General features: G+C 43.0%; 2 protein-coding genes across 2 annotated transcripts in view; one reads left to right on the top strand and one right to left on the bottom strand.

Moving 5' to 3' along the window:
- Window positions 1-12,248, top strand: part of NMS (neuromedin S) — a 13,687-nt gene extending 1,439 nt beyond the window's left edge. Inside the window, exons 2-9 of the mRNA XM_026066397.1 lie at window positions 184-239; window positions 614-664; window positions 2,077-2,136; window positions 4,586-4,621; window positions 5,065-5,106; window positions 6,094-6,124; window positions 6,444-6,533; window positions 12,181-12,248. Coding sequence (XP_025922182.1) covers window positions 184-239; window positions 614-664; window positions 2,077-2,136; window positions 4,586-4,621; window positions 5,065-5,106; window positions 6,094-6,124; window positions 6,444-6,533; window positions 12,181-12,248 — 434 coding nt within the window. The remainder of the gene's footprint in view (window positions 1-183; window positions 240-613; window positions 665-2,076; window positions 2,137-4,585; window positions 4,622-5,064; window positions 5,107-6,093; window positions 6,125-6,443; window positions 6,534-12,180) is intronic.
- A 10,393-nt stretch (window positions 12,249-22,641) lies between these two features.
- Window positions 22,642-23,061, bottom strand: LOC112966435 (histone H2A-beta, sperm-like). The gene has a single exon (XM_026066539.1). The coding sequence runs from the start codon at window positions 23,053-23,055 to the stop codon at window positions 22,642-22,644; it is 414 nt and encodes a 137-aa protein (XP_025922324.1). The 5' UTR covers window positions 23,056-23,061.
- Between the last annotated feature and the right edge of the window lie 294 nt (window positions 23,062-23,355).

Raw genomic sequence — 23,355 nt, 5'->3', positions numbered from 1 at the left:
CAGGTACGTCCCCGCCGGGCGGCTAGCCCCCCGCAAGACGGGGAGGGGGGGGAAAATGCCCCCAAACCTTAAAAAGCGGTGTCTCCGCCCAAGCGGCGCTGCCGCGGCCCCGCCGGGCGCCCCGTCGGGTGCGGGCTCCGCGGGCGCCCGTCTGCATCTCTCCGCAGCCTGTGTTCCCTGCAGGGTTTCCCCAGCCGCTCTCTCGCCACTTGGACGGCGCGGACCTTCCCAAAAGTCAGGTATGTCTTTTTCTTTTTCTTCTTCTTCTTCTTTCCCTATYGGCCGTCCCAAAGGCAATGCATGTTTAAAGCGTGGGGCAGAGCCTCTCCGGTCCCGACTGGCCAAGCAAGCTGGGAAATGAGACGTGCCCATAGGAGGGCAATAAGCTAGGAAATCGCTAGGTGGGTGGACACGACAGTAGAGGCTGAGCCCCTTTGCTGCCTGCAGAGGTAGATGGGACATATGCACACAGCAGTACGATGCCCAGCCGTATGCAGGATGGGATACTGGGGCTAGCAGAAGCCAATCGCTGACGAATCTCAACTCCCTGCCTTAAAATGCAGGTCCCAAGGTATGAAAGCCCACTGTTAATGTCTAATCTTTACTTTTTAAGCAACTGGCGCTGTGTTTCAGTCAGTGGATGGAACTGTCTAATCAACCCCAGGTAAACTGACAGCATGATGTGTTTGATCAGCGGAGCCTTTCCCAGCCGTGCTCAACACTCCCTACCAGCCTCAGCGGCTGCCTGCGGCCAGGACCCCTCTGCAGGGCTGGCCGCTCTGGGAGCAGAGCGAGTTCGCTGGTGTAGGCGCTCTCCTCCCCTGCAGAGCCAGCGCAGCCCTCGGGCAGACAAATGGGCTTTTCTTCCCACCACTGGGGTGGCCCTGGCGGAAAAAGTACTGTTGAGTAACGGGGGAGTTAGAGGCAGGATCCTGCCTGCGTCTCCGCGGCACGGTGCTTGGTGGGTGGGTTTTCTCCAGGGTGCCTGAAGGAGAGGGGAGCCGGGAGAGGCTTCATGGCTCGTTTCCACTGCGGTCTCTCTGGCCCAGAGCTTGCAGGCAGTTTAGGCAACTGACTAACTCCAAGCAGCCCCACTGCATTCAACACCAAGCCCAAGGGTCATTTTCAGGAAGGGTAGAGAAAAGCTTTGTAGGATCAGCAGTTCTTGTGAAATGCTGAACATTTTGTGCTATTTTTCTGAAATATTTCAATTCTGTAAACCACGACTGGTGAACTAGTTCCCAGAGCCAGTTTTCCAGGTGTCTTAAGTTCTACTGCCTTTGAAGCTGTGGTTATTTCTTATCTAATGTGATCAATTACATAAGCAAATCCTTGTCCTGTGGAAGTGAGCCTGGGACTTGCCCCCCTTTTTGGGAAGTGCTGGTTTAACTATCCTTTCTCCATTGCTCTTTTGGAGTCCTGAGATAAAACCTATCAACAGAGCTCTTGTAATTGACTTCAGCACAGATCTGGCACTTGATCRCTTATCCTACCAGTTTATGACTGGACCATACTGATTTTAATATGCTGTATGAAAAATGTTCCTGACCAGATATGTTGTGTTTAAAACTGTGCAACAGGGACAATTGTTTCCAGTTCTTTGGAAGTGATAAAATCATCCCTGTGAAACACAGTGGGCTCTGAGTCAAATATATAGTGAACAACTTCTGACATTTGTTTTAGTGTATGGTTATAGATGCTTATATTATAGTACTGATTGGTCAAGATGATTATAGGTGAAAATGAATGTAGATAAAATATGTCAAAACCCCCACCTATTTCTAAAACACTTAGCACAGGAAAATGTATTTTAAATATAAGAGACTGATTAAAGTCTCTTTACAGCACAAGACTATATTGACAACATTAGTAATATTATATCTATTTTCCTCATAGGAAATTTTAGTTATTCATCTCATAACAGCTTCAGTAAGTCTTACCCTGCTCTCAGTGCTTTTAGTGAAACCATGCTCAGTTTAAATTGTGCTGAGATAGGAATCAAGCCTGTTTTCTGTAAAAATGTGTACATCGCATCCTATCAACAAATGTGTATTAAAGTACTGTTTGATTTTTCAGATCTCCAGTACTGTTTTGGATCTCTGTTATTCCATATTTAACAGCATGCATACAAATGAGGTAAGGTGTAATTGCTTCTTCTGCTTAAAAGCATCCCCTCCTTAAACCTAGAAAGCAGCCCTCCCAAAACCAACTTCCTAACATTTCTCTCCAAATGATAGAGTATAATCTAATATCATCATGGTTTAGGAGACACAGGAGAGTAACCAGGAAGTATATGAAAGACCATTTATTCTCAGTAGTAGTTTGCATGTAATTCTTAACTCTATTAAATTATATATCAAATTGCTGTTCTTATGAAGTTTTTATTTCACCAGTTCAGAGCTCCAGAAGCAACACATCCACTTACAACTGGGGTCAGTATTTTAACCTAATCCTCACTTTTGAATAATACAGGATTAAATATGCTAACAAAATACACAATATTGGTTCAACAGGGTACTTAAGATCATGCTGAATATGAAAGTATATAAATTGCTTTACTGATTTTAGTACTCCATTTGTGCTTAGGTTCAGTGCTCCTGAATCAGAACCAAAAGCTTAAGTCTACAAGGTATTGAAGACTCTTCCTTCTCGATCAGTCACATTAGGTCCTGGCCCAATGTCAGTTTTGCTTTACAGCACTTTCCTATCATCACCAGTTAATCAAGAACCTTTCCGATAAAATGCACACTGGTTTTCTTAGATATGATTGTCCTCAGCTGAAAAGGCCAATACAGTTGTAGAGCTTTTGAATCCTCTGTTTTCTCAAATCACAAGGAAAGCTTTCAAGACAATAATAGAAAGCATTTTGAAATGTATTTCATTATCTCTTCCTGCCAGTGTCTTTAGCTTATTATAATTCCAAGCATATTTTCCTAAAATAGCTAGAAAACTCTACAATACTAAAGTTTATTATACAAATCCTAGTACTACAGTCTCAAATATCTAGTAAGTGTGTTGAGTTCAGTATTGACCCCTCTGCTTCTACAGCTTAGCTAACTAGGGAACATCCAAAATCATCCAGTAACTTTGAGTGGAACCTTATTCCTGGTTAGTAGTGTAGTTACTAACTTTGCCAAAAATTCACCCTGTGMTATGAGTCCTCAAGGTTGTGAGCTGGATCTCATGAAATATCTGCTGGATAGTCACTTATGGTAGGATTTCCAGGTGTGGTCTGATTAAATGGCAGATCAAATCTAAATGTGGGATGGGGAAAAAGAGCTATGCAAAAAATGCTATTTTTTGCCCAGCTGTTCCAATCTGTTACAACACGAAGTTACGCTTCCTCAGCCCACAAGGAATCTTGGGAACACACTGCAAACATGAGTCTATATATAGTGCTACCAATGAAATGATGATATACTATGATATACTATTGACTTCAGCTGGACCTGCACTTTCTACATGATTCTATATTTGTGGGTTCTTTTTTTTCAATTTTGATTGAATCAGTTATAGATTAGAGAAGGTAGATTGTGTTGTAATGGGGGGAATGATGCCTTAGCACCATGAAAGTCAAAGTCAACAGAAATTTTGACATGAATAGGGCTTGAACACCATCTGGAGAACTCCTTAATCTTTTGAGAGAACTAAACAGAATACTTAGTTTTGATTTCTAATCTTTTGGTAAATCTTGGGGATGGTGTTTTCAGAGGAATCAAAAGGAACTAAGTGTCTAAATTCAGTTACATTAGTCACCTCTGTCTCATACCCCAAATCCTGACTCCCTCTTTCTTTCTATATTCCTTCTCTCCAGCTTCCCATCCACATCCTTTGCCCATGTTCTCCCCCTCTGTCTTCACATCCTTGCTCATTACAGATGCCAGTTTTTCAAGCCCGCCCCAGATAACGAAACCCGTTCGCTGGTGCACCTSCCACAGCGGCTCCCGGGGCTCTCCTGCCAGGGCCAGGCCAGGCGCAGGCAGCGCAGGATGGCCATGCCATGAGCCAAGAGGCTCCCGGGGAGGCTCCTGAGCCTTGCAGGAGCTGCTCGGGTGTATCGCACCGCAGGCTCAGGGCTTCCCTAGACACCAAGCTCGGCCTGCTCCCAGCAAAGTCATGGCAAAAGTTTCTGTTCCTGAGTAGGCAAATGAGCGATTCCCTGGAGAAGGCACATTGCAGAGGCAGAGCTTAGGAGCAGCGGTCATGACTGGGTTAAAAACCAAGGGCAACCTGAAAGGTGGAGAGCAGCCACATTTTAACAAGAGAAGAGCCATCAGTATAACTTGGACCTGATGGATGATGCTTCTGTGCTCTCCTCAGCTCGAGCTCTGCTTCATCCTCCAGAGCATGACTGCACTTTGCTTTACGGCAACGAAAGCGTGTGGAACGATGAGCTAAAGCTGGTTAAAGTAGGATTTAAAATAAGTCTTTAAACAGGTCCATTTGCTGTTGCTGTTCTCATAGCTGTCTGTGATATGTATACTATCTTTTCTTGCATGCATTGGAGCGACTTAACCAGTGGTAGAGAATTATTGTAACCAAAGAAATGACAGCATCTTGATTAATGTACACTGTCACCTTGCAGGAATCACAGATTGCTGCAGCAGAGTTTACAAAGAAGGTATGTAAAAATGTGACACCAAGCAAGTGGCAGTGAGCAGGGTAGCATGGCCCTTCCCCTATTCTGCTGCTTTATTTTAGTCAGCTTGTTTTTTGAAATGGTTGAGAAGAGAGCTGTACTGACCCTGCTTCTGCAAAGCAATCCACCATGCGTAAAGCTTCCTTTTATACATTTTCTAAAGCCTGTGAATCTTGAAGTATTGTAATTTAATATATTTACACCAGACAGAAAGGATATTTCTTGACAATGCCTTTTGGGTATTGATTTTTAATCAGCATTCCAAATGAATTGGCACTGGGGACTAGCAACATCTAGTTGTTTACATGCTGCCAAAAAAGGCCCTGAATTATTAATATTCTTATGGAATGACACTGGAACTTGTCAACAGATCTATGGAATTGAGTTTAAAATACTTTGTTAAAAGTTTGTGTTTTATTTTACAGGATAGACATGGGACTCTGGGACAGCCCTTTTTCCTTTTCAGGGTATCTGAATCTTTTCCTTTTAAAATTCTGAATAACAGACAATATTATATATCCATATATGAGCAACTGTTTGCCTTCACAAGTTCTTGTTGCCTCCGTTTTGAGTAGATGCTAAATATCCCTTGCTTGAAAGCTTTGGGAGCCGTTGCTTAGAAAGCTCTGGTTCAAATAAAAGACCTTGAGATAATGAGATCTGGGGTAGTAATGGATTAAACATTTTTCATTTGGAGAGATAACTCTGCAAATGTTGTATCTTGAGCCAGACCATTGAAAGATAGGAAGTAATATGTGGCTTGTATCTCTGAGACTGCCAACATGCACAGGTACTAAATTCACCAGATAAAAAATATGCATGAACTGAGTGTTAACATGATCTGATAGGTCTGGTTAGTAAGCAATGGTGCACTGTATAACAGGATGAAAAGCCAAAGCAAAATTATGGACATCATCTTTCGCTGAATTTTCACCCATTGGCTTGCTGAACTATGGCATGTTCTAATGCAGGATATGCCTGTATAGACACAGTATGTGATTAAGACCAAACTAATTTTTATTAACATCTTCAGCACATCAAAAAAATTATTAAAAAGGAGGTCCTGACAGGTAACCAGAGTCCCAGTTCAACTGTCATTTAAATTTTAGTTCAATTTCAAACATGTCTGGGCAGGTACTTTCAGTCATGGCATTTATATGCTCTTTTTTAAGTATCTACTTAGTACCTTGATGAATCAGGACCAAGCTATTTAATGAGAATAATTAAAGTCAGACTGTTTAGCTGTCAGGTCAGAGGCTGTGCAAAGATTTCCCAGCTTCAAAGGCAAACCCACCCTGCATGGATCCCCCTGGTATTTGACATGTTGTCCCCTTGTAGGAAATGCTGCTGCACCCTTGTTAGGTGCTCTATCTGCATGATAGGAGATGTATTTTGGTGTGCTTATGAATCTGGTGTCCAGTACCTCTGTATGATCATCTAATTATATTTTTCAGCCTCGAAATGGAAGAACTATTGAAGGCAGTGGTGAGTAGGCCATCCAAAAGCTGCAAGAATTTGTTTTGTTTTGTCAGTAATAGTGATCCTTGTGACAGAAAGGGTTGCAGAGCAGTATTGTGTTACAAACCTAGATTCCCTCATGGATGTTTCATATGGTCACTGAGAGCTGTCTGAGCAGAGGTGCTGTCTTTCATGCTAGGAGGCTTACGGTGTACACTTTTGGCAAAAGGCTTTTTTTCTCTTTGTTCTTTAGAAGAGGCTCATTAAGGAGGAGCTTTCATCCTCTAAAGAGCGACAGAGATGGAACAGAAATGGTAAAATTTAAAAACAATCCTTTTTTTTTTAGAGTGCCTAAATTGTACCTGGAGTACAAAAGCTTACCAGGTCCTTAATGGTGATAAGTATGTGGTCTCATCTCTGTTCCTAGAGACGTACAGTACCCTAATGCTGCATGAGAAGTCATTAATACAGATCTCTGCATGCAGATGGGAGTCATGCTCATATCAGGATTAGGACCTTGTTTTGCGTAAATACTGACTATAAAGAGCAAGGGTGGAGATGCAAGGAAGGAGGACAGTGAGTTCTGATAATATCACCTAGCTCTTACATATCCACCTTAGCAAGGGTCTATTTAAGGTCTTAGTGAGCTTTAATGGGAAAATGGGCAAGACCATGCATATGTCCCCTCTTTCAGTTTCTCTTCTTCCAGTCATTCAAACCCCCCCAAAATAAAAAATCATTCTTTCCTATCTGCAACATCAGAATTGCTTTGACGGCCAACTGAAAGGGTTGCTTTTTGAGACAGAAGGATAGCAAAGAAACTTTGCATGGAAAACTGACAAGTAAAGAACACATTTGCTGTATGTTCAAGATTAAACCATTTTAGAAAGACAGGAACCAGACACTGGGAGAATRCTGTGGAGCAGCATTGCTACATGTGTGCCCTGGTCTTAGGCGCTGGCCTGGGCATCCATCATTTCCCACTGCCAAAAGGAAGATGTGCAACTAGATGGATCTTTGGTCTGAGCCAGGATAGTTGTTCTTATGTTGTTAGGCCCAGATGTGTGTGGAAAATGTTTCAAAACTAGTATGAAAAGTGGTTGAGTGCTTCATGGGATGGTATACACAGAATGGATGAAACCACATGTCCCTAGTGCTCCCAGATTTGTTAGTCTGAGTAACTGGAAGTGTGAGCTGACAGCCCCAAAAAGAAGCCAAACAGACAAACAGAGAGCRTTCCTATAGCTTTTCAGCAAAACAGTTCAACAACAGAGTAAATTCACATCCAAATGCTTTGTGTGAAGTACTCTGGTAACATCAGGACTGCCATGTTACCAAATAAATCTCATTTAAGTGCTAGTGTGGAAACCATTAATCTATAATGATGCTCTAGCCTTACATATAGTTATAAATTTTATCCACAGTTCAGTGCCCTGAGGTAACTGGGCTGCAAGATGAACCCTGTGCCTTCAGCCCTCTAAAAAGAAGCACAGTGAGGTAGGGCATGGTAGAGAGAGGAGAGCTGTGTGAGGAGGAAGGATTCATGTGCAAGTACAAATAACAGATCTGGGCACTTACTTACCCAAACTTTCAAAATGTCACCTGTCTTAATCTTCTGGAGCTAGAGCTTCAGACTATTTCATTTCTAACTTTGGGAATGACCACACTGAATACAGCATCACATTCAGATCCACACCTTAACATAAACTATATCATTTTGTTAATTTGTTTCAGAATATCATGAAGTATGAAGTTYGTGGGTCCATTTACCAGACTGATGACTTGCTTTATACAAAGAAAAGAAATTTCCTGTTGGACAGTTTGTCTATTATGTGACTCAGTTGTCTGGAATTTACTGGTCCATGTAATAAATTTGCAATCATTAGTTCTTTTTGTTGTCCTTTTTTTGTTGTAGCGGGTACTAGACTTCATTGGGCTGTAATATACCATTGTCTGGTTCCAAATGTGTTCAAAGGAAATCATTCAAATGAATACAGGTAACTTTTTAATACTTCCAGTGGTGCATTTTCCATTTATGATTTCCTCTTTAATAGGGTCATGATGATAAGTCTGCCCTTTTCACAAGATAATATCTTTTCCTAGGCTTTCAGAATATACATCTCAAACAGTGTGATAAGATATGGAAATTATCATGGATATTTTAATGAATTAATTCTTATTTCAAATAATTAATTTGAATAAAAAGGGGTTTAGTATGATGAATCCAAAGAACTTTGAAGAGGGTAGATCAAGTACCACTGTTACATACTGGCACTCTTTGATGAGATGAAGTATTTTTTCAGCCTTGCCTTACTGGATGTCATAAAGTAGAAATGAATCATGAGAGATGATCTGAACGTCTGCACCTTTTACCGAAATCATGAATTTAAGTCTGTGGTGCAGCCATTGGTGTTTGCACCCTAGGGAGTGGGGTGATTTGTTTTCAATAGGTGGAGACATTTATGGGAAGAAAACACAAGGTGTTAAGCAGCTACTTTCTTAGGAAGAGAAGGGCTTTTAATACAATAAAAACCCGGGTCTGGCATAGGAAGCCTGCCTGGTGGATGCACGCAGGGTTGCGATTCCCCAGTAGTTGCTCAAGCCCTTCTTCAGCCCCCCCTTCCCTCCTTGGTTGCTCAGTCCTGTACCATGGCTTGGTGCATCTCAGTTATGCTGGCACTGCTCTGCATGAACCAGATGCGGGAACACATCTGTCTTTAAAAAAACAACACTGAAAAAATGTGTGGTTTTGTGTGTGTGTTTTTAACTGGGTAAGTTCCTGATCTGGGCTCTATTAAAAGGAGTTTGGCCAGTAGAGACAGTGTGTCTCTACTGACAGAAACCTGTGTCCAGGTTTGGGCCCCCCAGCGCATGAAAGAGAGAGATTACTTAGAGCAAGTTCAGTGGACAGCCACCAAAGCAGTCAGGGCTGGAGCACTTGCCCCCTGAGAGGCTATGGGAGCTGGGCTTCCCTGGGGAAGGGACAGCTTCAGGGACACCGAACAGCCCCCCCAGCACCTATGAGGAGTCATCAAGGAGCCGGGCTTCTCTCAGCAGGGCATGGCGGGAGGGCGAGAGACAGCAGGCAGAGGTTGAAACGGGAATTTCAGGCTGAATATAAGGAGAAAATTTTCCACTCAGAGGACAGGAAGGCAATGCAGCAGGTTGCCCTGAGAGGCTGTGCCGCCTCCATCCTTGGAGGTGTTCAACACCCGACTGGACAAAGCCCTGAGCAACCTGGTCTGAATTGCTGCTTGGGATTGGACTAGAGACCTCCTGAGGTCCTGATGAGCTTGAATTATTCTGTAACATAGGTATGATTTCATGCTATTGATACAACAGACTAATGATTCACTGTCTTTGAAAGAAGTGGTGCTGTCTTCCCCTGCTGCAACACCCCTCCCTGACCTCATCGGCAGYGACACTGCTGGCACAGGCGCTCCTCTGGCTACAGCCAGCCACCACAGGAGAACAAACCTCAAACACCAAACCAAACCCTGCTTCGCCTCCTCCCAGAGAAGGGAATCATTTTGGCTGTTTGGGCTCTGAAATGTCATGTCAGGAGTCTGATGGACTCGAGTGCCAAGGGAGCCCTGGGCAAAGGGGGAGCAGGTCTGCTCCCTGCATCAGGCTCTAAGCTCAAGTGTGGCTTAGTTATATCAGGAAACTGTGCCTGCAGCATCGCCAGCCATGGTGCTGGCACTGCTGAGAGGGCGATGAGTTATGGCAAGGCGCAGAAATGGCAGCCAGGAACTGTTAGGCATGCTGCTTGTCARAGAGCAGCACAAGCGGGGCTGCTCTGTGAGGGTGGATGAGCCGGGAGCCGCGAGAGACCGCAGCAGAGGCAGTGCCCATGCCAGCCACAGCACAGTCTCACARCATCTGAGCAGGATCAGGCCACGACTGAAGGCCCAGGCCGGGGCTTGACTGGAGCTCCTGAGCCACAGGCAGAGGGTGCATGGGTGGGGGTCCCAAGGGAGGCTGCTCAGGGCMGTTAAGACCTATTAGTGCCCTCAGGGCCACACTGTTGCCATTGATCTCTGTGCTGTCAAAACTCAGTGGAAGTGATTAGCCAGCGGAAAAGCTACCAAAGGGAAGGCTGACTTCTCCATCACTTGAAGTATTTGAAGTCAGCTGGGGTGCCCTTCTGGAAGAAACAGCTAAGCCAAATACAAGTTATGGGAATGCACTGCAGCAATGCAAATAAATACAAGATAATGATACAAAAGCACAGCAATGGCACTTCTGGCCTGTGTCACACTGGAGGACACAGCATCAATTTTGCTCAGTTCTGCATAAGTACTGCACTATGGGCAACTCCTGCTGTGCTCCCACAGTGGACAGTGGCTCTCTCCACCCACAACAGGTTTCAAGAACAACATCTATAGATTCCTTTGAGCCTCAAAACCTGTCAAATAAAACTGATGAACTTGTGGTAATTATCAGGTGAGGAAATAACTTAGATTCCTCAGCTATATTTCTATAGTAATTGCAACTTCTCTGGAAAATGCATGGGACAACTTTGTTCACTGCTCAGTGGAAACCTTTCCTCCCTGGAGTACCAATCAAAACAAGAAATGTCACCTGCAGAATAGGAGAGACTAATAATATTGAAATGTAAAGGTCATGCTCGGCCTAAATCTCTTTCTGAACATCCCACTTCAAAATCCGTAGCAGAAATCTGGCAGGAGCCCCCACACAGGTGACAACAACAATTAGAAGCCTAGAAAAATTTCTGTGAGAAAATGGATTGACAGCTCTGCTGCCAGTGCCAGCAAGAGGAGAGACAAATAAAAAGGGACATGACAGGGTATACAAAGTAATCAGTGTGCTTAGAAGAGTAAATCCAATGCTTACCCATTCACTTGTAATAAAAAGGAGCAACGAGAGAGATTCAATTACACCAAGAGGCAATATATTTAAACTGCAAAGAGGAATTTGTTTTTATAAGACTTAATCAGCTCCAGAAACTAGTTGCCAGAGATTAGAGTGTGCACTTAGAGACAGCTCTGCCAGCTCTAGGGAAGGCAGGCACGCTGAGGAGCACACAACTTCATGCCGCCTAATTTACCTTGAAAATCACTTCCGACTGGCCCAGGACCTCCTGTGTTAAAAGCCTGAACTGTCTGAGCTTCGGCTAACCAGCCCCCTTCACAAGGCATTGCTCAGCAGAGCATGTGGCGAGGAGCCTGGAGATGCACCTGCTGGCGGGGGGCGTCGAGTGCTACGCAGCCTCGCTACAGGCTGCCCACAAAGGAGCCAGTGCACGGAGCAAAGAGAAGAAACCTGGGTAACCTCCTGGTACTCACAGGCCTTGCTCTATTCCTACCCCTTATGCAGAAGGGGAAATGCGTTGTACAGACTTTCTCCCATAGCCTTGGGTCAGGTAGGACTCACAGACTTCAAGGTGTGAATTTTTCTTGCTGAAAGTATGCAGGACTGGCCTTTTAGCAGCAAAGAAGGACTTTGCTGAACTGAAGCTGTGAACAGGTTGGGGCAGAACTAAAGCAATAAATAGTATTAATTTGATACTGGAGCTTCTTTGTCAAAATTTATTGTGTGGGGTCCTGCCGACTGTGCTAGCATTGGCTCCCACATGTACTAAATCTACAGGCAGCAGGAAGCTGGGGGGGGGGGACTGCAAGCACTGGAGAACAGGGTCAGCATGCAGAAGGGTCTGGGCAAAGATACATCTAGAAAAAATATGTACAGCTCACTAAGGATGGGGGTATGGTATTATACATACCGAAGAAAAATCAATGGCACCTTTGCAGAAAAGGGGCTGGCTAACTGCAAATAGTCAAATAACACGGCATTGGGGAAAACAGAGAAATATAATGTGGAATGAATAAAAAGCTGTAAAGACTACGACATGGGAGGCATCACACTCTACTCATTATAGGGAAGACTTCACATACAGAGTAGCACTGAAGAAGAAAGAGGRGGCCTACAGGAGAGAGCCCAGCAGAGAGGAAAGGCGGAAGTTAAGGAAAGGTGGTAGGCTGAATGAAGTGGGGTTGGTTAGCAAGGCAAAGGAAAGTTTGAAGAGAGGAATGATAAAATCCGTTGTTTGTACTTTAAAGGTTGTGGCAAAAAGGAGAGGAACAATGTGATCCCCATGCCCATGGAAGATAGTGCCCAGAAGCAGTAAGCTTAAAATGAAGAAAGATTCACATTATATCTGACACTAAGGAGAAAGAAGCACTGATTTATAGGCACAGTTATCTTTTCTTAGTGATACAATTCTCAAGAAGGACTGAAACCTGACTTGGACTGTAAGTTACAAAAGTCCCAGTCTGAAATAAGTACAAGCAGCATTTTTCTCTTCAGCGTCACATTATGGTGCAATGTTTATTCATAAATATGTTTCATTTACAGAAAGAGTAATAGCATTGTTTTCTTGAGTATCTGTTGTACTTTAGATAGAAGTTGCTCTGGCTACTTCTGAAGAAGTGGAAGCTTTGATCTTAAAGAGCTCAGCACTTATACTTCGCATATTTTTATCTCATGTTACTAACAACTGTGACAAGTGGTACCTCACTCCCAACACTGCACTTATCCAGAGCTACAGGGAAGCTCTGGGAAGGTCAGTGTCTTCTGGAACACTTGTGCATGATGAGAGAAAATATTCCAACATGGAAAAGGAAGCATATGGATTACAGAAAAAATGGAAAAGCTAGTTTGTGATGTGTGAACTCAAACTGTACACAAACCAGAGTCCTTTGACAACACAACAAAAGGACTCAGATGAAGGGCAATGAGGACTAACCAATGGCCAGTGAGATAACAGTCGTGTACGTATGACATGAAATACCATCTAGGAAATAAAAATGCAGCAGCTGACTGCTTGTCTCATCTCCATAATCCTCAGCAGGTGATGTGACAGAAGTAGCTGCAGCAATTTAAATCTACCTTCTGTAGATTTAAAGCCATTTGCTTAACATAACCAATTCAGCAGAAGTTACACAACTTCTTGACAGGCTGGCCAAAAGCTGCCAGTATCCTCTTCCAGCTTTACTACTGTATGTGAGGCTATGGAGTGAACTTCTGCTACAAGATGGATATGCTCATTTTTCTAAATACAGCAAGAAAATGTCGACTCCTTTGCTGCGGTATTAGAATAAAACAATGACTGCAGGGTCTCTGCTGGCAGCTGAGATGGATGCTCATGCGGAGACTGTTCTAAAGACTTGTCTTGCTTTTCCATTCCAGGCAACTCACGCATTGCAATTGTAACCTCTCTCCTTACCTTATTAAACAGGGCAAAAGCATATGCTTGACATGGCTGGACCACTGAGCATGTATAAACTGATCTTAATCCATACATTTATCACTGATATCTCTCAGTGATGGATATAAGTGGCATGACAGATATTCCACTGAACAGTTAGAAGCAGCCATCAAGTCTGCTTCTGCAGTCATTTCTGGATCTACTTTTTCCACAGTAAAGAAGCAAAAATATGACTGATTTCATAACTGGTCATGAGTCATCATCTAAAAATTTGACATTTCTCTAGGGGAAAGAACTTCATACACCAAATACCATCTATCTACCACCCTTAAACCTGCTGAGAAATCAAGAGTGAAAGTCTGAAGGAGAACAGACTGCAAACTTGAAAGAAAAAGTTTTGAACATCTTTACCATAAAGCTTCTGTGCTCAGGGGTTTCTATACAGCAATTCAGATATTGCCTGCTGAATTACTGCATGAGAGGGAGGCACGCACATAACTAAATGTTGCTGGAGTACAGCTGCCTAAACTTACAATAGCGGAATATAACAAACCTAAATATAATTCACGATTTCTTTAAAAAAGGCAAAAATACAGAACACACATGAACTGGCATCACAGCATTAAGGATCAACAATTATGTGTGAGCCATCAGAAGAGTAACAAAATCTGGGAATCTAATTCCTTGTGGGATCCAGGTTCATGTTTCCTCTCACGACTCCTGAGTAAAAGGACTTTCCACAGCCACGTGCCCTGATGGGCAGTATGAAATGCCCATGGACTAGACCTGAGAGTATGGTGTGCTATGTAAATAAACACCAAAAAAAAAGTTTAGTCTTTATTTACAACTTTGTAGTCTTATATCATGTTTTCTCCTCAAGTTCCACAGCTACTTGACTATGTGTATTTAGTGAGCACTAAAACAACCAAAAGTCATTACTTTGTAACTGCTGGTGCACCAAAATAGAGCATATATTTGTTTTTCAAGAAAACGGGATGGTTTGGCAGTGCAATATTGGGACTGGTCAGCAGAGGGCAATGCTAATATCAAATTTGTGATTATAAAACTAGAGGCATTCCTGAACCTACCCGGCTCTTGGTGTGTATTAGTGACACATTACTGCCATGCAGTGGCCACTGGTGTACTGTGCTTGTTTTGCTCCTAACTCAAGTAATGAATGAGTTAAGACTTTACGTATCTTTTGTACTTGGCTGGACAAATCCATCTGAGGCCAAAATGTGGGATTTTTCCTTTCCTTAAAAAGAACGGGGTGACACAGAAGGGCAAACATATAACACACAAATCTCAGCACAGAGTGAGCTGCAGSCACTCTACAAAACTGATACATCCATCACCAAGATCAATCCTCTAGACAGGTAAAAGAAAAAGAGCTTTTCCAGGCATCATTTCATTTCCATGTTTTCCATCTGCCCACAATTTCACTGAATTGTGGAGTACCATATACGCACATTTTCTAACAGGTGTTATTGAAAACATCCATTTTCCTTGACAGACAATTGCACCCTACCACAACTGAGTTAGGAAAATAATGCTACATCAGGATAAACGTGTTCTGCAGCACTGGTAATGAGAGCTGCCAGAGGAGCTGTGTTTTGAAATTTTTCATTGCCTTGCTTTACAACTAAGTCACGTACCAGCCTCAGCTACAGCTGACTAGATACGAGCTGAAATCTGTAGCATGGGATAGGAAAGAACTAGTCACTTGCAAGACTACTGCCCAATTAATGTCTTATTTGAAAAAAGTATATGAACATATCCATGTTCAGCAGGACCAGGGAAGTTCTTTCAGATTTGTGCTTCAAGGAGGATCTCCTATATTGTGTTCAATAAAAGACAGTTTTCATTATCATTTCATTAGTATAATTTCATGCTGTAGCTTTTAATGCTGTCCTCCAGTCAGGGCACTCATAGGGTCCCTTTCTTTTACACAGCTACCTGTTTCCATGAAACTAGAAGGAAGCACATCATGGTTTCAGCACTCCATCGTATTTGCCTAGAACTGGTCRGCAGATTCAGAAGTTAGTAGATGAAGACATAAGGACAAGCAAGCAAGCAGCTTGATGCCAAAAACTTTGTTTTCTTAAGAGAAAGGCCAAAAACTGAAAGGAGTAAGGCAGCTGAGTAGTTAGTGCATAAAACTGGAAAGTGGATGTCTGAGTGATAGTTCTGGCCTTCCTGATTTATACCCATAATCTTATTTCAGTGAACCAGTTAAGTGTATAATTTCCATACTTACAAGCGGTTTGTTGAACAGGAGCTTACGCATATGTATAAATTTAAGCATGCCCCATTTGTGAAACAAGGGTATGGTTACTTATCAGCCTCAAAGATCTGCTGTGATACCCAGTTAATTTCTATTCAGAAATAACTTTGAAATCCTAAAGATTGACTGTTATTCAGCCTGATGAAAAAACAGTCCTCCCAAGGAAGCCAAAAGATGATGATCTGGGTATTTGTCTGAATGCATTCACAATCACTATGTCTAGATTAAACAATGATATTAATTATTGTAATSAACTAGTAAGATTTTTCTGTGAAGTTTATCTTATGTTTAAGTGAGAGAATTAATCCTTAAATTTAAATTCACACTTAAGTAAGAGGGTCTTTCTGCCTTTTAAAAAGAATCATTATTTATCAGTGTGATTAGCCCTGCTCCAGTAAATGTTTAAGTATTCTTCAAGGCATATTTAAATGTTTTGCAAAACCAGGCTCTGCATTCCTCCTGTTCAGATTAATATCACTTGTAATGGAAAAACTTTTGTCATTGTTGTATCCCCAGGTTTCTGAAAAGCTATCATTTCTCTGCTGATGTGTTAGGAGACAGCAATGTAGGATCATAACTGTATTCATTTGCTCTTCAGTAGCAGACATTATATCTGTTGGTGGCCCCTACCAGGGCTGGTACTAAACTTAATGAGCTACATTAACTTTTAACAAGTACACTGGAAAAAAGAATAAGCCTGGAAAAATATCAGTGATCCTGTAGAGTAGGTAATGGCACATGCAGGTATAAACGCGCAGCCCAAATGGCCAGAGAGTGCCCTGACATTCATCTTGCTTGAAAACCTTTGTAAGAGAAACTGGAGAACATCAATCAGTAGTTTCTACCACAAAGGAAACGATTCTTTGTTTTATTTTATTCTATCACCAAATGTTGCTTCACACAATAAATTTTACTTTCATTTTCCCAGCAATGTTTATGCCACCCTTTCCTTCACCTTCTACAGCTCTCTTTCTGTTTTTACACCACTATTGCCATCTCCTTTCTCCCATTTCATAGTTCTTCTCCACTTCACCATCATTTCTCAAGGCAACTTCTACTTTAGCCCTTCCTCCTCCATTTGCCCTGGCACTGGGGACCTGATGCAGGCAAGGGAGGGAACAGATCTGCTCCTGTGGATTACAAGAGATGGGAGGGGGAGTACATACAGACCCCTCAATTTTTCTGGATAACTTATGTACTCATTTCTATCACAGTCCAGTACTGAATTTATAATCTCGGTTAAAGGAGAAGACAAGGTTTCACCATTTTCTGGATCTTTTGCCATGATTTCAGCGGAAGAAAGACTAAACCCTTCTGAAGAAGAGAGTACTCTTCACAGAGAAACAATTAAAGATGGGAGTAGCCCCAATGCATATATCTGATTTCTTGGAAGAATGCTTTAATTGGCAGGATTAAATGACAGGGAGGCACTCAGTTGTTTAAAAATATATTATTTTACAATAATATATTATTGTACCCTTTGTTTTCTCATGAAAGACTCATTTATGTCCATGAGGGAAACGAGAATCAAGGGCACAATAAAAGTGCTCAGCCAGAGATAAGCCATGATTTGTGTGTCAAGTTAGTTTCACACCAGTGTATCTCCATTGAACCAAAGAGAATTACACCAAAGTCATAGTGGTTTAGTCAGAGGAAAATCAGACCCATGCAGTCACATAAAAAAAAAGTTCCCAGATTGGTAAATAGGAAGCTCTGAGGAAAGCTTCCTGGATTTATTACTGAATTTTGTCCCAGTGAGTGGGCTACATGTATGTATTACCCTAAAGAGGTGGGTTAGGTCCCAGGTGAGTTAGCTGATGAGTTACAACAACCATGATAGAAGAGATCAGAAAAGAAAAACTAAATTTGAAATGAGGAGGGATGTTAAAACTTGAGGAAGGAGAAGGACTGGTTTGTATGACAGATGCTTAATGTTTCCTCCACAGATGCATGGGCTACGTTTGAGTTCCCTTACAGCAGCATGTGCTTTCCTCCGTGAATTCAGCTAGCGAAGTATTATTTAAGCCTCATCAAGTAACTGCATGATGTTTAAATGAATAGAGGAGCTCATACAAAAAAAAGTCTGTTTCCTGGTTCAAGCAGCAGTCTTCACTGTCTTCTATGCACATCTGAAAGACTCTTCAATAGTTGAGTTTCAAAAAAAAAAAAAAAAAAAAAAAAAAAAAAATCAGCCAAATGTTGTGACTGCTCGAAACAGTCCATCACTGCTTGCTTGTGTCATTAATTCCAGTTTAAACAGTGCCCTGGATACAGTGCATACTGCAAGGAGAAAAATGAGAAATTTTTCCTCTGATCTAGCTGAAGGACAGCTATTTTCAGGTTACTAACTTGCATTTCTCTTGTCTATATTCTGTACTGTGGAAAGTAGGCCTATTACTCTGCCATTTTTTCACTATGTGGTACAGTACCTAGAAGCAGAGCCACGAGCTGAGACCACATCAGGGTTGGACATAAAAGAAAAGATGTCAGTATCCCACTGACTTACCTAACCACTGACTAACAAAGTCAGGCTCCCTTTTCCCACTGCTGTGCTGGTTCTGCATGGTACCTTCAGCTGCCGCAAGTACTCTGATGGCTGGRCAGAACCCTGGATTCAAGAAGAGGCATAAAACAAAGTGCTGGGATAAGGCTCCTTCCTGACAGAAGAGCCCACAGGCTCCAGGGGTTGTTTTCTTGGAGCTGTGAGCTTTGACTCCTTGGGCTGAGAGGGTGACAGCAGTGAGTCCAAAAGAAAGAACATCAGCCAAACTGAGCCTTAGCCTACTTCAGAAAACACCTACTGGTAGAAAGATGCCTAAGTTCTGGTGCTTAGGAAGAAGAGAGGTACTCCCGGATCAGGAAGCATCTGAGAACATGTATGCACCTTCCTTAGCGTGGCCCCTTAGAGCATGCACTCTGGCAAAGGATGCCACTTGCAAGTCTATGCAGTGAATGCTCTTTTGAGTCTCTCACTTGCACAAATGCATTTAAATTCCATCTAAATTCTCACACAGCCAGTGACCAAATCCCCCATTCCTTGCCTTCAAGGGAGATCAGACCACACAGATAATGCAGGGCCTGCTTGTACCTTTTACCGGTTCATTGGTTAAGCATTTCTAAGAATATGACTGACTCCTCTCCTCAAGGGCCAAGTGGATACTGACATAATAAATGGTAAAGTGGTTGCTAACTGAGTTTAAGTGAACTTGTCTTTCCTGGGCAGAACAATTAAGAAAACCCCATCATGATATTACTGGCAAAAATATCCTCACAGATGCTATACCCAGCACTAAGAAGAAAGCAACATAGTTTGATGAAGCTGGAGAGAACACAGTTTTCACTGCAGTCCTGGAAACAGTTGTTTCATTTGCTCCCACACACTCTCATTATATAACCCCTTGTCTGGCAGTCTAATGAGCTACTTGTATAAACAAAACAATAATTTCCCACATTTCTAACACTTAACAGCCTCAAAACATTCAATAAACATTAGCTATTTAATAAGCAATTTGCCCCCTGAAGTCAAGGAAGTATGCAAGTTATGACACCAAGGAGAGCTGAGGAATAGAGACCAAGAAAGAAGTCAAACTGTCAGCTGTGGGGGAAGAAGGAGCAAAGTCTCACCCAGCCGCTAGCAGAGCCTTTGCAAACTATATGCTTCACATGTTATCAAGTTACTTATTTTGGGTATGTATTGCACAGCCTGACAATGAACAGTACTARTTAGATGCTAGAAGACCAAATATGTATTTTATTGTGTTTTTAAATTGACAATGATTTTTTATCTAAGATAAGAAGTACCCTTTTGAAGCACACAATGTTGTAAGTACACACATCTTTAAAAGAAAAAGAAGATAGGCTTCACAGCTGCAGGAGAAAGTACTGGAGGAATTAACAAGAGTTTCCCCAAATTAATGTCTTAGCCTCTGGCAACATCTCTGTAACTGTCTTGAGACATCACAAAAGTGCAGGAATGAATGCACTGATGGTTTTACATTTAGAAGTACAACAGAAAAGCTATGTTAGCGAGCACGGAGAGAACAGGAAAGGTATTTTTCAGGAAGCAAGGTGTACATAGGTCAGCCATAACCATCATGGAGCTGTATGGTGGTTGCTGGGGACTCCTGCAGGCTCCAGGGATGCTCTTTCCCCAAGTCTCTTCCCAGAGCTGTACCTGCCCCCTTCCCATCCCAGCAGTCCCCAGGTTCATTCTTGTCTGTTCACTCCTGCCAAAGGCCACTGGCATGTGATGAATGAAGACCATTTAATGGACAGAGAAATGAGTTTAGCCAGGAAACAGGTTCCTGCTCCTGACTGCTGTAAGGACTTAAGGAAGCTGCCATGTCTGCCTGGAGGTCACTCCTGCAACACTTCTGGCTCATCTAAGGGCATGCCCCTCTCCTCTGGGGTTTCAGATCCTTCCCCTCCATGCTGCCTCTTGGCAAAGCAGCACTGGTGAGCCTCTACCAAAGGTGATGTCTCTCCCCAGACAGCCCTTTGAATTACCAGCCTCCAAACTGGTCCTCGCAGCTTGGCAGATGTGAGCTACAGACCCCACAGTTCACACCGAACACTTAGCTCTGATAGACCACATCTTCCTGAGCTTGCTGCTCCTGGGGCAACAGGATGCCTCAAGTTTGCTGGCTGCCCTGCAGTCATACTTAAGCCTACATAAACTTGCTGCTAGAGCTAGATGAGCTTAATAAGATGCATTGCATTGGTTATCTGGCAATAAAGACAGAGAGACAGCACAGCACCACAGGTGCTGGCTGCTCTCCCTCTGAGCTGGTGTCAGGCCTGTGCTCCAGGCAGGAGTGGCCACTCATGTCCCAGCACAGTTCATGCAGTTCCCCAAGCTAGGGGCAACCCCTTGCACAAGTCAAGGCCAAGCTTTGCTTTCTCTGCAGCAGGATTGTGGCTGGGGGTCAAACTCTCCCCTACTATCCCCTTCTCAATAGGATTTCCATAGGAGTGTTCAGTACACCTCCTTGCCTACTTCAGCTAAGGCACCAGCTCACGTTTCAACTCCGGTTATTTTTAACATGTGTCAGTTTAGCAGCTTGGCTTTCAGCAGGCCCCATGAGCAGCTGTGTTGATGCAGCAGCAAGCAGCRCAGTGTGGGAGCTGCATGAGCTGATGGGGCAGCCAGGGCACTTGGGTTGTGGGGTGGCTGGCCCGCAAGGGCCAGCGGGCTGTGAGCCAGCCTCTGAGCTGACACAGCGTGAAATGTAACCATCAGCCTGACAGGAAACAAGGAACAGTTTTTCTAAAACACGGTTCCCATTATTGATGTTGACTGAAACTACTGTAGAAAAACATCCAGCAGTCCCCTAAGGAGCTGGAGCTGCTGTTACTTTCCAAGACTGAGGRTTAGGTTTACAGTACAGGTCAGCACCATTTCACCCTCTAGATTTCTGGCCATGGCTAGCTGTGCTTACACGAACAGCAATGGCTGATCTTAAAGCTGCCCTCAAAACAATACTCATCTGCTATCCACACTATAAACCACTTACTTCCAGTGCTCATAGCAGCTAGTTACACTGGGACTTACCAACAGACTGGCCTCCGTTTGCTTTCTTGCACCCTCCCAGCTAGCAGACATTTGCAGCTTATGCACATGCTAGGGGGTCCACTTACAGAAAGTCCTCTAGCTGCAATCCTGTGATTCCTCATTCCTGGCTTCTTGCCCTTCAGTTAAATTGTCTAACCTGCCTATACAAAGAGATGAATCCAGGTTCCACAAGCCCGGAAAACCAGGGAGACATCTATGAGCTGCACTAGAAAAAGAAGCAGCACAAAATGTCTGACTAGGGGGCAGATACTGGAAACAGAGGATCTCAAACCTTCTGCTGGTGGAGTCTGGCTTGAGATGATTCTCTAAATAAACTTTCCACCTGGTTGTATTAATATATCTGAACCTAGCAGACACTAGGCCTTCCTATTGTCTACTATATATGGAATAACTGAAACACCTATTACACTTACAGTGTATAATATGTATAATTCTTGAACTCAGTAATGTATAGTTCTTGAACTCAATTGGTATTCTTCTGGTGAAGCTGTTAAAGTCTTCTGCCGGACAACAAACAGATCAACACCAGTGTCTGCAATTCAGAGTGTAAACCCAATAGTGCTTAGGTAGCTTTTCCAAGCAGCCATGGATGTAGAACCCAACAAGTTTTGGATGGTCCTGGAAAGAAGACTTTCTGGTTTGCCTTCTTGATACCTAGCTTTGCTTGAGCTGGATCCTGATGAAACAAGCCCCAGAGAAACTAAGAAGATTCTCATTGCCAAACAGGTAGAAGTTAAATTGGGACTCATTCTTAATAAGAAAAGTTTCTAGAACTTGTTTAAGGCTCACACACTGATGAGGTTTGTATGCTGTCTGTAGACGAGTCCACAGATTGCACTCCATGAGCACAGAAACACATAAGGCTGTGCCAGTACCATCCGTGGCTCAATATGCATTGGGTGACCTTCAAAGAAGTTACAGTACAACCCTTCCCCAGCATCCAATGCAAGATAAGATGATTTACAGCTTTACCATCATTACAAGGAAGCCCAGTCTAAATTTCTCAGATACATCTGCTTATACTGGATAGYACACTTAAGACCTCACCAAGGCACAGACATCAGGTGAAGCAATCATTTACACATACAGATCAAGGAGAACCCAGCTGTGTACACACAAACACAAGCTTTGAGAAAAAAAAAAGAGAGACCAGGTTTCCTTAGATAACTGCACTTCTAAAGACAAACTTCTATTTGAAACACTAGTTATATAAAAGAAAGGGGGAAGAAGATAGACATGAGTCTTCTGCACACTTATTTAACCATAAGAGTACTCTGTTGGGTCTCCCTCCCCACTCTGCTTTTAAAGGGCATATATAGGGAAACCTCACTAACAGCTCTCTTCGGCAACTTTTCAGGCATACACACAAGTGAATTTATACCAAAAATGCCAACACACATTACAAACTGAGCTGTGGAGAAAGCCASTGTTGCTCCAGCACAGCATCATGGCAGTGGCTAGAATTCCTGCGACTGGACACCTTTGCATCGTGGTTTCAGCGACATGGACTTCTTAGGAACAAGCTGAGGAAGAACATTAGGTATAACCCCTCCTTGGGCGATGGTCACACAAGCAAACAGCTTGTTCAGCTCTTCGTCATTTCTCACAGCCAGCTGGATGTGTCGTGGCAGGATCCTGGCTTTCTTGTTCTCCCGTGCAGCATTTCCCGCCAGCTCCAGGATCTCCGCGCTCAGGTACTCCAGCACTGCAGCCAGGTAGATGGCAGCACCAGGACCTATCCTCTCAGCATAGTTCCCTCTCTTAAGCAGCCTGTAGACACGACCCACAGGGAACTGCAGGCCAGCCYTGGCTGATTTTGTTTTCTTTGCTGTGGGGAGGAGCTTTGTGTTTTTCTTCCCATGTTCAGACATTTCAACATCAACCTAGTATAAAAACAAGAGGAACTGAAAATAAAAATGACTGCTTTCAATGCCTTAAGGTATAAAGGGGCAAGAGTAAAAACTGCTGAGCATTTAAGTGTCTTAACCACTTTCCTCTCATTCCACTGCATTTTCTAATTCTCATATAAGTCAGTTTTCCTCTCAGAAAGAGTAACTCACTAGTTGTTTCACACTTTTGTCTAAAGGAGAAATAAGTCAGGCTTTTGCTCTAGGAAGGCCTGACAAATTTCCAGCCCAGCAAGAGTCATTAATAAGCTCAGCTGGAGCAAC

The sequence above is a fragment of the Apteryx rowi genome, unplaced genomic scaffold (genome assembly GCF_003343035.1).
Source record: "Apteryx rowi isolate R43461 unplaced genomic scaffold, aptRow1 scaffold_103, whole genome shotgun sequence".
NCBI lineage: Eukaryota > Metazoa > Chordata > Aves > Apterygiformes > Apterygidae > Apteryx > Apteryx rowi.
Note: the sequence above shows the minus strand (reverse complement) of the source record. Positions and strands in the feature narration are given on the sequence as shown.